We start from the raw sequence: 15426 nt of genomic DNA on the forward strand, positions 1-15426 counted from the left end.
CTTAAGTTCTGAACATTTGGTTTGCCAAAGGCTGTGGAAGCCCTAAATCCATTTGCAAACTCCCTGTGTGGATGAAGACTGGTGAATCCCCTCTGACTGTCATCCAGGGAGGTGAATAGGCTGGCTATCAAAGGGGACCTTTGTAAAGTCCTCAATTATGGCAGATATAATTAAATTAAAATACAACAGCTAACGTTTGATCTCCCCTTTGACTCATTTTTAAATTGTTTTTTTGTTTTTTATTTTCAGTTATTTCAGTTTTTAATATTTTTGCTTTTCGATTGAAGTTTTTCTATGTTTTGTCGTTGGTTTTACCTTTTGTTTTTGTCTGATTTTCTATGTATGAAATATAGGATGGGTAAACCTATAGAGACAGTAGCTGGATTAATAATTTCTTAGGGGCAGGGCAGGAGGAAGTTGGGGGTAGGGGTGAGGAAAGGGGACCAACAACAAAGAGTACAAGAAAAAAATATGCTTTCATAGAATGTGGGGGTGTTTGCACAGCTCTTCTTAATATAGTTGAACCAGTATATTTTGTGATTTGTGAATTATATGCCTATAAAGCTAATTTTTTTTAAAGAGTTAACCCACAAGAGCGTTTATACCCTGTCCTTTAGGGTTGCAGTGAGTCGGAATCGACTCTGTAGTAGTGCTTTGGGAGTTTGGCATCCCTGGCACTTGTGAATACAATATTTCGGAGGAACATGACCATATTTAGGAAAAAGTCTTTGCAGATGTGATTTACTGCAGGATCTCAAAATGAACTGATGAGCTGGGACTATCCAGATGGCCTTTAAATGCAGTCACATACATCTTTATAAGACGGAGGCAGAGGAGAAGCGGGTCTAAAGGAGAAAGAAAGAGATTGAGATGATGTGGACACAAACCAAGGAGTGTCAGCCCCCAGGCTGGAAGAGACCAGGATAGATTTTCGCCTAGAGCAGCGGGTCTCCACCTTCCTCGTGCCGCGACCCTTTCAGACAGTTCCTCGTGTTGTGGTGACCCCCAACCATAACATTATTTTCGTTGCTGCTTCATAACGGTCATTTTGCTACTGTTATGAATCGGGCGACCCCTGTGAAAGGGTCATCCGACCCCCAAAGGAGTCGCAACCCACAGGTTGAGAACCGCTGCTCTAGAGCCTCAGGTGAGGGCACAGCCCTGCTGACACCTTGATTTTGGTCCAGTGATAGGTATTTCTTATGGCTGGCCTCCAGAGCTGTGAGAGAACAGGTTTGTGTTATTTTAAGCCACCCAGTTTGTAATTTATTACAGCAGCCAAAGGAAACTAATGCAGACACAGTATAAGTAATGAAAAAGAAATTACAGGAATTCGCTAAGGAAGTGGTTTTATTTCATGTATAGGAAATTATCATAAGTAGAACAACCATATCTCCTGAGGGAAGCCCTTTGTTTACTACTGAAGCAACCTCCCTAAATGCTATTAGTCTCTATTTATTTGCTGCTATATTTAAGCATTAGGACGAATTACTTAAAATTTCAATCTAGTCCCCTCCTGTGTTGACACCATACACCCACTAGAATGGCAAAATTTTCAAGACTGATAATGCTAAGTACTTGGCAGGATTTTTTTATATGTATATGTATGTATAAAGACAAACGTACACTTAATGCACTTGACCCAGCAATTCCATTCCTAGGTACTTGCCCAGAGAAATGAACGTATCAGTGTTCACGGAGACTGGCACTCAGACTTGCACAGCAGCTGTGGTCATGGTCTCCCAACATGCAAGCAGCCCAAGTAGCCATTCACTGATGATGAACGCGCAGGTTGTGGTACAGCTCTCCAATGGCATGCTAATCAACAAACAGAATAAATGACGAAGTGTTGATACAACATAGATGAATCTCAAAAGCATGTGCTAAATGGAAGAAACTAGACAGAGGTATATATTGTATTCCATCTATATGGAACTCTGGAAGAGGAAAAATTAATAGTGATAGCAAGTCATCAGTGTTTTCCCAGGGCTGGTAACTGGGATTGACTATAAGAGACTTGAAGTAACTTATGAGTTGATGAAAATGAGCTATGCCATGATGCTAGTGATTCATCTGAGTACACATCTATCAAACTCAACAAACTGCATTTAAGAGAGGTGAATGCCACTGTGTATAAAGCAAACCTTAACTATCCTGATTTTTGGAATGAGGCAGGTTTAGCTTAGGCAGCCTGTACTATTGGGAATCGGTTCAATCTCATTGACTTGACTGTTTTCAGAGGCCGTGGTACCCCTCATCTGGGGTCACGTTACCTTTCCTTACTCAGTAAGGGCAAGATGTTTAATACCCTGACACTCAGAGATGAATAGCTTAGAATTTTTTTCACAGTGCGTGCAACGTGATGGGCAGAAAACTAAAACTTTTAAATCTATTTTAAAATTCTGATTGGTACAAAACTCTTGGGGAATGAATTAGAACTTTAAAAGTTGATCTTGCTGTTTGAAAGAGAAAATGAGATCCAGAGAAAGAAGTAAAATAAAGACACTACTTGCAACTGAAGTGGCCACAATATCAGTGCTTCAGTCCTGAGAAGGTTTCTCTTTTTAGGATTTTTATGTATTGGTGTAGAAAAACTTACTTTGACTTGAAGAAATGCTTTGTGTAAGAAATTCTCTAGTGAGTATTACAGATTCTTAAACGCTGGGATGTATATTATCATTTATAATATGACATGAATTTAATATTTATCACCACGACAAGATACCAAAAGGTATCATTGTTCTCATCTTACCTATTTCTGGCCTTGAAGTTTGCCACCTTTTCCACATCATCCTTGGAACATCAGAAGGAGCCCCGGTGGTGTAGTTGGTTAAATATTGAGTCAGCGTTTTACTTTGTTTATTTTTTTGTGAACATACTGTTTTAATGTTTTTCACCAATGCTTTGGCCAAGTACAAGAGTATTTTGATTGAAAATAGCTTACTCTTTCTCTAAAAGGAAGACTACACAGAGCTAAAAGCCTCCTCCCACAACCAACGCACAGGCTTTCCAACTCAGGATAGTGCTGATCCGGAGGCCGCAGTCACCCTGAGAGTGGTCCGTGGGACTCTCCCACTTCTCAGTGCCCAGGGTCTGTCTTTCATGAGGCCTCCACTCAAAGCCCACAGTTGAGAATGACTATGGACCATCAGCAAGGGACAAGGAAAGACATCATCTCACTTATTGCCAGGTGACACTCATGGCTCGCAGCCAGTGTTCTCCTGTGGGAGATTCTTGATGCAAGGTCACATTCCTGCCAGGAGTAAACCTGAGGTGAAAACACAAAGACCAGCTCCCATCAACTAGTGACTAAAAGAGGAGACAGAAAACTGTTCAAACTGACGTATGAACTAAAAACTGGCTTAGTGAAATTAGCATTTTAAACCTACCAGCCACTCCTGTGGAGGAGAAAAGGTAGGCTTTGGGCTTCTATAAAGATCAGAAACTCTTAGGAGCAGTTCTCTGCCCTCCTGGGTCGCTGTGCGTTAGAATGGACTCCCTGACCGTGAGTTTGGAGTTGTTTTTCTGTAGGACTGGGGCACCAGAGGTCTGGGGTCCCATTCAGGCAGTCCACTAAATCCTCCTCAAAAAAGGGATCTAGACCAGCAAGTGTAGCTGCCAGGATGAAGCACTGTCGAGGCAGCTAAAAAGAAGCGGCGTCCTGAGCTGTAGGCGGGGCTTCCTAGTATGCCATCCTCTTCCTTTTTCAAAACTTGAAATGCAGAAACAAAAGCACAAACTCCAGGTCAGCCATTCAGAGCTCCAGAAGCTTTGTCCTCTGCCCATTGAGGTGCTCCAAGATACATAGGATGAGGAAGGGCCAGAGAAGAGATGCTTGCCACAAAGTGCTCGCAAGTCCTCTTTCCTTTCCATCTGGGGACTTGCGAGCACTTTGTGACAAGCATCATGCCTCATTCTGTTTTCCAAGAAACACTGCGAGATGTGCACTTCCCTTCGTCCACCTTCAAACTTGGAGAGGGTGGACGTGTAGACAAGGTTTTAATTTTCAGGTGCTAAGACCAGGATTTGAATCTAAGGGTCTCAGATTCTTCCCACTGTGCAAGACGCCTTCCGCTGGAGCAGACTGGCCACAGGCAGGTGTCAGGGAGCCGCTGGCAAAGCTACCTGCCCGGTGGCGTGTTTGCTGCATAGATGGACAGTGTGTCTCCCGTAGGAAGGGCTTCACGGTATTTCTCCCACTGGAAAGTTCAGCCGCTGTTCATTATCTTACAGAGCCCAATGCTGGACAGATACAAGAAGGAATTGGAGAAGCTGTGAACAATATTGTGAAACATTTTCACAAACCTGAAAAAGAGGTATTATGGGCTATGCAACATAGTATAGTAGGACTTTTAAAGCCACTTTTATGTGTGATACATAGGCAATTCCAAAGTACTTGAATCTAAGCTTTCCAATAGTTGCCAAAGCTTGCTCCCTGTAATTACTCTCAGCACGTGTTCCTCTAGTGTGTTTTGGAGGCAGAGCAGCCTTCTCCGTCAGCACTGTATGTTTTGTCTCACAGAGAGGAAGCCTCACCGTCTTGCTGTGTGGAGAAAACGGCCTGGTTGCAGCACTTGAGCAAGTCTTCCACCATGGGTTCAAATCCGCCCGCATCTTTCACAAGAATGTCTTCATCTGGGACTTTATAGGTAAATGAAGCCAATATACGTTATTTTAAGGTCACTTTTCAGAGATGCTTCTTAGAAAACTCAAAGACCCACTGAGTGAGGAATTGCATTTTTAAAAATAATTATCAAGTAAGCACTGTTCTTAATTTTTAATGTATGCAAGAAATATTCCTAGTATCCACAATATTCCATCACTATGCTAGATCCTGGTAGGCCTAGTGGGGTAGCAGATTGAAATTGGGCTGCACTAACCATAAGCTCATCAGTTCAAAGCCATGAGCCGCCCACAGGAGAAACTGAATGAGGGCGTAAAGAGTTACAGTGTTGGAAACCCGCAGGAGCTATTCGACCCTGTCGCTTAGGGTCGCTGTGAATCGGAATTGCCTCAATGGCCATAAGTTTGGTGTGTTCATTCTAGATGTTAGGATATCCATCAGTAAGCAAATATGTTTTGGCTGTGGGGGGTACGCAGGGGGTTGTGGTGGCAAAAAGTAAACACAATAACAAAACAGATCCGTGATGTACACGGTGTGCTGGAAGGTGATCCCCAACCGGGACCGAAGAGAGAAAGGTAAAAGAAACCAGTGGGCATCCCTGGGTCATGTAACAGCTAACACACATCTGCTAACCCCAAGATTGGAGGTTTGCGTTCACCTCCAACGTGCCTCTGCGCAAAGGCCTGTAGATGGACTTGTGAAAAATCAGCTACGGAAACCCTGTGAGCCCCGGTTTTACTCTGACCACATGGGGTTGCCATGTAACTGACTCAGTGGCAACTGGAAAGAAGATTGAGTGGTGAGTGCACGTTTTAATGAGATGATTAGCAGCTTTGTTGTGGAGGTGACAGTTAAACAAAGACTTCAAGTTGGTGAAGAGTAGCCACATGGGTGGACATCTAGAAGGGCACGCCAGGCCAGGCCAAGACCGAAGGTGGGACTTGACCTGGTGTTTGCAGGGAGCAGTGAGGCCTGTGTGACGGGAGCAGGAGGCAGGAGGGAAAGAGTAGGAGGAGATGGAAAACGGAGGTTTCATGCCAGGGCTTGGTTGTGCAGGGTCTTCTGGGTCACAGGAAGGACGTTGGCCTGAGGGAAATGGAAAACCAGTGGAGGGCTTTGAGCTGAGGAGTGACTTAATAAATTTTAAATAGTTAGAGTTCACCCTAAGCTGTCCTGTACAGTAGCCACTAGCTATGCTTGGCTATTTACATTAATTTAAAATGCATTTCTCCAGATAACACTGGCTGCATCTCAAATGCTCAACAGCCGCATGTAGCAGTGGTCACTGTGTTGGACGGCAATGCAGTGCTGTCCATTCTCCAAACATTCCATGCAGGTGTAGAACATTGCCGTCATCGCAGTGCTGCTGGCGTCTTTTGCTTGGTGTGCAGCTCTGTCGTAGTTCCTAGTTCTTAAAAAGGCTTAATTAACCAATTGTGTTTCATAAACAAAACCTAAATTAGGGAGTTGATTTCATATAACTCAGAATTTTTAGGTATAAGAAAGGAAAGTTAACGGAGTTAAGCTTTCCATGGTGATTATTGGCCCTGCTTCTGAGATGTGATAGATGTATTTGTTCCTCAGATTTACTAAGTTAGTTCCATTGCAGGATTGACTGCAAAGTATGAGCCAGCTGCTCTTTAACTAGAGCGGGGCCATCATCTCAATGACTGCCTGTCTTCACTGCTTCTAGGAGGCTCCAATTTTAACAGAAGAGCCTTTTGTTTACCATAAATACTCAAGTATAAGCTGACCCAAATATCAGCCAAGACACCTAATTTTACCACAAAACTGCATTAAAAATGTGCTGGAAAACTCGGCTTATACACAAGTATATATGTTATTTGTTTTTGCCAATATCCAATTTATAAAAATAAGTTAGTAAACTTACCACCTTTGGGAATACAGTCTAGAGTAAGCAATAAATTCCTGAGAGCTTATTATTATACCATGAAACATGGACCTCTGAAATTTAGTCTGCAGGCAGTGGTAAATAATGCTTTGGCTTCAGAACTGGTGACGTGCAAAGCATCATTTGTATTTCCAGAGTAAACGTAAATGATAAATCTCTGCATATATGAACTGTTGATGTGTATATGATGTATATATGACTTTCTTTCCCAGAGAAAGCCGTTGCTTATTTTGAAACCACTGACCAGATTCTAGATAATGAAGATGATGTCCTTATTCAGAAATCATCAAGCAAGACCTTCTGCCACTATGTGCATGCTATTAATACTGCACCCAGGAACATTGGGAAGGATGGCAAATTCCAGATTTTAGTTTGCCTCGGAACAAGGTATAAAACTAGTTGTTGACATTCGACATTCTTTGTCTTTTTCACTTGTTCAAAAATAATCCAGAGAGGCTTGTACCGGATTGTGCCCCTTACAAAGCTCTTTCATTCTGAGTTTATGAAACTAATACTTATTAGATAATCAATTATATATTAGACCCTGTTATCTTATTTAATTACATGAACTCTACTACATGTTGTAGCAACCAATATCCCCATTTTATACATGAAAAAACCAGGGCACCAATAAGTTAAGAAATTTTCCGCAGGTCTTTCTATAGCAAGAAAGAGACAAACCCAAGATTCACACCCAGTCCCACTCTGGAACCCCTCCTGGCTCCACAGAGAGATCCCGTACAGGTCGGTTGGTAGGAACTAGAGTGACCACATGCAGGTGCATATGTTTACTTCGTATATAAAAAGCCTGCCTGGTGCAGTGGTTACCCAGTCAGTACTTACTGAAGGTTGGAAATCGGAGCCCACCAGCCCCCCTGGCAGAAAGACAAAGCAGCCCGCTTCTGTAAGGTTGGTGGCCTTAGCAATCCTATGGGACTGCCCTATACCCGTCCTTTAGGGTTACTAAGAATCAAGATCCACTCCCTGGCAAAGGGTTTGGTTTCTGTTGGTGATATAATGTATGTAGGTGACCATGTTGCCTTAAATTTCATGTGGGAGTTTTGCAAACAAACTATTTCCTACCCCTCTATTTATTTTAATGACAGAAACAAACTACACAGTGCATTAATATTAAAACCGCTTCCAAAACTGTAGGAAGTGAAGCACACACAGAAGTTTCAGGGGGAAAAATTTAAGACTCTAGTTTTAAGATCTCTGTTGTGTGTGTTTGTTTTCTTAAGCCCCTAGAGCGCCCACCTGAGATTCAGGCTGGCCTGACGATGGCCGCCCTGTCACTGTGAGTCGAACCCAGTCCAGGGCATCGAATTGTCGGGAGAGGCATTCGAGTGCGGCTCACTGAGTACGCTGTAGGTGCCTAGTGACAGTTCACACTAATGTCAGGGCTTAATTCAGGAAACAGTGAAGATAAGAGATGTGTCCTCCTGAAGCAGCTGGTCTGCAGAACTCAGTTCTGCATCTTTTTCTTTATAAAGGGGGTCCAGTTCCAGCTGTTCTGCAAGTTCCTTTTGCATAGGATCCTTATCTCCTTTTATCTCTCCACAATCCTGATTTTTATTAGACTAATGCAACCCTGCATGCAGTTTTGTAAAATCTGCTTCATGGTTTTCTGCTGTGACTTGGGTCCTTCCTCACTGAGGTACATGTGTAAGAAAGAAAAAAGAAAATAATCCCCAATATTTAACGTCGTCCTTCTTCCCAAAGCTTCCTTTGCTTCCCAGTATATTTTGGCACAATCTGTCATAGATGTCAGAATAACTCCCTTGTTTAAAAAGAGAAGAAGAAATTTCACTCTGCCTCATGTTGAAAGTGGTAAATTCTTCGTAGAGGTTGTCTTTACTGTGTGTGAGGCTTTCTCACCTCCTTGTCCACACTTAGCTTCAGAACCTGCATGTGTTTTCGCATTCATTCACACTGATTTCTGTATCTTCTCACCAGTAAATATCTGACTTCTTGGCTTTGGTTTTCCTCTGTACTGATCTCAACAAATAGGCTGGATTTTGCAGCATCCAGCCCCACATCTTTATCATCCCCTGCCTTACTCCCTGTTGGAAGCAACACAATGTGCGTTTTCTGTGGTGAGGTGAACCATGCTCAGGAATTGTTTCTCCTTGGATCTGCAGGGATCGCCTGCTTCCCCAGTGGATTCCATTGTTAGCCGAGTGCCCCGCCATCACCCGAATGTACGAAGAGAGTGCCCTGCTGCGAGACTGCATGACTGTCAACTCCCTCATCCGCATCCTGCAGACCATTCAGGACTTCACCCTGGTTTTAGAAGGCTCCCTCATCAAAGGAGTGGATGTAAACCCAGTTGGCTAGAAGCTTTTCAGTCCAGAGGTCGCTTGCTCCTGAACCTTGAACCTTCCCCTACTAAACCAGTCCAGATGGACCGATTTGGACTTGTCTGGTACAGTAGTGAGTCACTGCAGGGGGCAGCTACCATATCCCCCAATTTGAACAATCCTTAACGCTACAGACAAGGCAAATGCTGTGTTGTAGTTCATTTGAACCTGGAATTTAGTATAAAATAGAGTATTTTCATGTGTTAGATGTGTGTAAATATGCTACCTTGAAGAAATTATATTACTCTAATAAGATACTTTTCTTAGATTGAATATTACTGTGACTTAAAAATAAGTAGTTAAAAAAAAGTCAGGGTTTGGGATGTAAAGAGAGGTGCTAGTCAGGAAGAAGCCAGTGAACATGTAAATACAGTGCCACCAGATGGGCTGTTTTTCCCTCCCTATGTCACAAAGGAACCCAGAATGCATTGTTATGTCGGAACCATCATGCCGGTGTCCCGTCCTTTGTGTTGTGAATGTAAACTGCTTTACCTACTGTAACGGAGAGTCCTCATTTCTATCCTTTAAGTTACACACTGTCTCATACACTTGAATTGTGAGTCACTTTTGCAGTCTTCAGAGGGGGAAAAATTTTTTCAGTGTGCACAAGATGGAGATAAAATTCAAATATTTAAAATACTGGACCCCAGGAGCCTGGCAGAACTGGAGAGAGAACACACAAAGCCTAAGAAGTATGTTATGTTGTGGGATTATAATGTCTTTACACTTTGGAAAGATTAGCCTACACTAACTTCATTCCGGGCATTTTTACTCCTGTTATTTGAAAGACTTTGGGGAGATGTGAATTTGAGCATACAGCTTCTTGATTCCGTTTCGGCTGTCCAGACTGCTTTTGCTCAAGGCTGCCCGCAGCCCCTCTCCCCAAGCACATCCCCCTCTCAGGAAGTGGAAGGAATGTTTAAGGAGGAGGGGCCCGTGGGGCCTGGAATGTTTTTGTGAAAAGTATTTGTTAACCATGATAATGCAAATAACAGGAGGAGAGAAAGAATGGACGTCTTCCGGGGTTTCCAGGGAAGCCGTTTGTTCGTTTCTTTGCAAGTAGGAGAAAAAATGTAAAACAACTGGTTCCGGGGAGTTCAAGGGCAGTACCACACAGACTGATAAAATGAAAGCAAACTGAGAGAACTACTTCCACAGACCAAAAGTGTAACTTCCTAGTTTGATTATGAGAAAGTCCAATAAATGTGGTGTCAGCTGATTACTTAGGTCTTGTGCCTGGTGGGTCCTGTAATTCTTCCTGAGGCGGGTGTACATTGTAGCAGTGAGGCTGCCTCAGCAGTGCCCAGGGAGTTAGTCTCAGGTGGCTGAGGAGCAAAGCCAGAGCCTCTCGGGAACCGTGCACAACCCACTGGAGGGTGCTGGGCTTTAGCCGGCAGCTGTGTCCCTTATTTCCTGGAGGAAGAAACTAATGAAGCAAGTACCCCTCTCCCTTTATCAACCTCTGTACTCATTCAGGGCAGCCAGGGAACAGCCTTTTGAGCGCCACGTGACCAGGCATGTGACGAGGAAAGGTGGAGCTTGGGCGGAATTGGAAGGCGTGGGGAGGGTTTAAGAAGTTAGGTGGTCCTGGATAGACACAAGATTTGTGGACCTCCGGCCAAGCTGTGTCTACCATGGGGTGGCTCTTCCACTGGGGCTTGGAAAGACTGTTAGGAGACCTCCAGAATGTCTTACGGGACAGACTATTAAAGTGTGGTACTGACTAGAAACAGCCCACTACTGATTTAATGGATGCTTTTGTCCTTACCTCTTCCGAAACCATGCGTTTGACACACCCTGGGCTACCAACGAAGATGATTTCGGTTAATGGTACGTGGAAAGACTTACTGATCAAAGAGATAAGTACCCCCGAGCTGGTCAGTGCGGAGGACAACACGGAGTCTAGAACGACTGTTTTCTTTTTATTGTACTGGCCTGCGTGCAGCCAGACCGCCCAGGCATCGTCACCAAGAGACCACAGTGTTCTTCCTCCCACTTCTGCAGATGCTAAGCCCAGGTGTAGCGCTAGGAAGCAAGCATTATTATACATTTTTAACAAATCGCTTTCAAATGGATGAGAATTAACATCTGCTATAAAAAAAAAACCAACCCAGGTACAGAGTTGGATGATTTGAGGCTGTAAAATAAACCATTGATTTAAAAATAACACCCCATCCCTAAAAAATAGGTTATACTTGAAGTTTCAGTTCATTTTATATAGTATAACAGCAAAATCACTGGTTTAAAAATATGTATAAAACATGAGATTGAGCACATGCTCCTCAGTACTGGACTCTGTAAAGCACTGATGGGGAACCAGTGACATAGTCGGTGCTCAGAGCAGGTGCGGAAGCCCTTCAAGCTGCCGGAGGGGCCTCCAGCCCACATTTTGAAACATTCCCGGTAGTGGAAAAGCTAGAGCAAGGCCTTCCAGAATACATTCAGGGTTTGAGCCTTCAGATCTAAGTTTGACAAATAAAAAGAGTGCTTACCAGAGTAGTGGGGTCACATATTAAAAAACAAGAATGACTGACTTACATGACTTTTAACTGCCCTTGAAACAGTACCAAAATACTGTCAGCAGAGCAATAGTAGAATCCTTAGAGCCTTTAAGGTGACTTCTGGAAGGACTATATCCACTTAGAGATATTGTTAATAGTAAAAATTAGAATATTACTTTATCATCACAACTCCTGTTAAAATGAATAAAAAATCCAATTTTTTAGGTTTTTTTAAAATCTCAAAGCAAATAAATATCTGGGACCATAATTAGTGTTTTCAGAAAAAATAATAGCTTGAAAATAAGTTGTTTTAAAATTAAATTGCCAAAAGTATTATCTCTTGAAAAATACTTTTTTTTTTTTTTTGGCCAAGTATTTTTCAGATCTCCTGACATCCCTAATGTCAACCCTGGTAGCAAGGTGGCAGACACTGGTGTTGGAATTAGGTGTGAAAGCCTCAAGCTGTGCACTGGCCAGGAGTCAAGAGCTCCTTAAAGATGAGGCTCAGGACTTGTGAAATAGCATAAAGTAGGTTTCTTGCTGGCAGGGGAAGCCTGGATCTTCCTCTAAAGTTGATTACAAATGTTTAATTCCTTTTTATGCCTTTTGGGACCTGTAATACTTACTATAACATGACTTTGTATTTTGTAATTCATTTCAGTGGTCTTCTGTCACACTATATGAATGATAGAGGAGAACTACAGAGTTCTGGTATTTCTTCTTTTTGTCAGTAAAGACGGTCCATGAATTGAGTGGATGAGAGGGGCTGTGAGCACACATATCAGTTTGTGGGAATTACATGTTGACACCCCTAAGATATTTTGAAACATGAAGCAACTGACAAGGACTTCAGATCTACAGGGCAATATTTATGTAACCGCACTGGAGTGTAGCTTTTCATAATGAAATCTCTTCTCTCCACTGTAAAAGGAGTGTTCGGTAGATTATTTTTGTTTCAAGAACCTTGAATATTTCTCTGTGAGGTTTACAGAAATTGGTCTTTCTGTCTTTCTTTTTTACCATGTTGAAAGGAAAATCTGAAGCTTCACTACATATGTTCAGTATTCACACGCCTTCAGTGATTGAGGATGGCGTCTTGAGCCCTTCTACTACTCCCACGAAAGTGAAGCTTCCTCCCAGGTGAAGATTCTGGGTCTTGTGAAGATCCTTTTGCTTAGACAGTATTTGTTAGTTATTCTGTACCCTATAGAAAACAGGAAAAACCAGAAACTACTCTTTGATCCCACATTCCTGCTGAAGCACGCGTATATCTTGTGGGGGAAAAGCGAACCCTCGCTTTCTATGTGGATTGCAGATTGTAATGTGATCACAAGATTCCAAGAAGAACCTCATCTTTACAAATCTTGCTCAAGCTCACGTGCCCTCTCAAGGAAAAATTACAGATTGGCTTTGGAAAGAGATTACATTGAGCTATCATACCAAAGTGAGGAAAAGCTCATCAAGCCAACTTTATACCCACTTGAAGGGATCCTGGGTATGCTTGAATTACCTGAGAGGAAATCATGCTTGATCCAATTACCCAAATGAAATCTGTCTTGCTGGTAATAGAGGGGAGGGGTATGGTAAAGAGTCTCTGTTAACAATCAAATGAAGGTGTGAAACATGTAGAAAAAAAAATCTGTGTTACACTTGAACCATGTATAAATGTATCCTGTGTATCTTAAAATATTTCTGCATTTAAATTATATTGTTTTTCTTTATAATGTTAGCAAAATGCATCAGAACTGGATTTTTTTTCTTCATTTGAACATAATATAAATTTTAAAAGAGTATTGTGATATCAAGCACTTTACCATACATATCATAGAAACTGATGTGGGTTTTTCAGGTTTTGGAGTACATTTAAATATGACTTTTCATGCTTTGTTCTATACAAATAAAACTGTGGGGTTGATATTTTGCTTTGCTTTATTATTGTTGAGTCTTAAAACCAAGTGACACACACAGGACAAATGACTTCAGAAAGGAGAGAGCGAAAACCAAAACAATTTTGTCGTAAGTATACAAACTACTGGGCAACTGGGACTCCTTACAAAGTGAAAAGACATAATTTTAAAATGAGTCAATGCTGTGGACAGGCATTTTCCAAAGAAGACCTTTGAATGGCAAACAAATGAAAAGATGCTCAGTGCCATTATGGAAAACGTAAATCAGAACTATAACAAATTACTTCTTTTTCCCCAGTATGATTGTTAGGAAAAAGTTTTGGGAAAGGAGTGAATAAATTGGGGTCCTCCTGTAACCTAGCTAAGGGCCCTTTGGACTTCTTTTCCAAACTATCTCCCTTTAATAAACTCACTCTTTCTTTAAAAAGAAAGAATTGAAAGCAGGAGCACAGACAGTTGCCCCACTGAAATGGCGTGGTGCTCACAATAGAGTCCTGTCCATTCGCGCACAACGATGCTTAAGGGGAAGGCTACCACCTCTCTCACGCACAAGAGCCGTCTTTTTAAACTGGTTTTAAATTTATATTTTATTATTATTTTCAATCATTTACAACTTTTACCACCATCCATCCATCCATTGTGTCCAGCACATTTGTACATTTATTGCCATCATCATTTTCAAAACATTTTCTTTCTACTTGAGCCCTTGCTATCAGTTCTTTTTTTTTTACCCACCCTCCCAAACCCATGACGATTTATAAATTATTGTTTTTTCATGGCTTACACTGACCAATGATGCCCTTCACCCACTTTTCTGTTGTCCATCCCCCTGGAAGGGGTTTATAGGTAGATCACTGCGATGGCTTCTCTCTCTCCCTACCTTCCCCTTCCCCTCCTGGTATGGCCACTCTCAATATTGGTCCTGAGGGGTTTATCTGTCTTGGATTCCCTGTGTTCCAGCTCTTATCTGTACCCTCGTACATGCTCTGGTCTAGCCAGATTTATAAACCAGAATTAGTTCGTGATAGTTGGCGTGGGGTGGGGGTGGAGGGAGCAAAGCATTAAAGAACCAGAGGAGAGTTGTATGTTTCATTGGTGCTATACTGCACCCTGACTGGTTCATCTCTCCCCCTCCCCGCCCCCGACCTTTCTTAAAGGGGATATCAGTTGACTACAGATGGGCTTTGGGTCTCCATTCCATACTCCCCTTCATACACAATATGATTTTTTGTTCCGGGTCTTTGATGCCGGATACCTGATCCCATTGACACCTCATGATCACACAGACTGGTATGCTTCTTCCATGTGGGCTTTGTTGATTCTCAGCTAGGTGGCCGCTTATTTAGCTTCAAGCCTTTAAAACCCTATTTCCTTTTACTTTCCTCTTGTCCCACTATCATGCTCAGCCTTCATTTGGGTTTCAGTAATTCCTCTCAGTCACATTGCCCTTGATCAAGCCCTACCAGGCCACAAGAGCCATCTTGAAGGAGACCTCACATTGTCCAGGGTCACTCCTTCAAGAAGGGGAAGATGGGAAGAGACCATTCACTTAAGGCGATACAACATTGAGAAAAGCCTGGGACAAATCAGTGGGCCGCCCCAAAGGAGGGGAAGGAGCAGCTTGCCAGAAAGGCCAAGAACAGCGGGAGGAGCACCTAGGAGAGACCCAGCTCTGTGGGTGAGCATGGTGGGCGATCTGGGGAAGTAACCTCGCCTCGGGCAGGGATGCTGAAAGTGATTGTAGGGGCCCTCGGAGGGCAGCAATCCAGATTTTATGGCCCTGGGTAGACACTACGAGTCTGTTTAAGCAACCCTCAGTGAAACACACCATGGACTAAACACCATGATGACCTTGGATGCTGACCTTGCGGTGAGCCTGGTATAACCCAGGGGCAAGCCCTGTCTCAAAGGTGCCTGCACCCTTGTACTGAGGACTGGGGTATTCAGATGGGAGAGGAAGGTAGAGAGTGACTGCCCGGACCTGTGGAAGTGGCAGTCATGAGACCTTGGGGGAACCCCTGGTTTGGTGGGTGTCTAATGGAAAGGAGTCCAGAATCACCATATATTTAGTACCTCAATCCCCCCCCACCTCCAGGTATGGCAGGTTTTGTTTGATCTGTTG

The 15426-nt window shown here is 42.9% G+C and overlaps 1 protein-coding gene across 2 annotated transcripts in view; it reads left to right on the forward strand.

The window, feature by feature from the left end:
* The window catches only part of DENND5B (DENN domain containing 5B), a 171872-nt gene extending 162530 nt beyond the window's left edge, over window positions 1–9342 (forward strand). For both annotated transcript variants that reach the window (XM_075551911.1, XM_075551909.1), the window contains 4 exons: window positions 4234–4316; window positions 4523–4649; window positions 6749–6923; window positions 8678–9342. In XM_075551911.1, coding sequence (XP_075408026.1) covers window positions 4234–4316; window positions 4523–4649; window positions 6749–6923; window positions 8678–8873 — 581 coding nt within the window. In that variant the 3' untranslated portion in view covers window positions 8874–9342. The remainder of the gene's footprint in view (window positions 1–4233; window positions 4317–4522; window positions 4650–6748; window positions 6924–8677) is intronic.
* The last annotated feature ends 6084 nt before the right edge of the window (window positions 9343–15426 follow it).

This window comes from Tenrec ecaudatus, chromosome 6, assembly GCF_050624435.1.
Source record: "Tenrec ecaudatus isolate mTenEca1 chromosome 6, mTenEca1.hap1, whole genome shotgun sequence".
Lineage (NCBI taxonomy): Eukaryota > Metazoa > Chordata > Mammalia > Afrosoricida > Tenrecidae > Tenrec > Tenrec ecaudatus.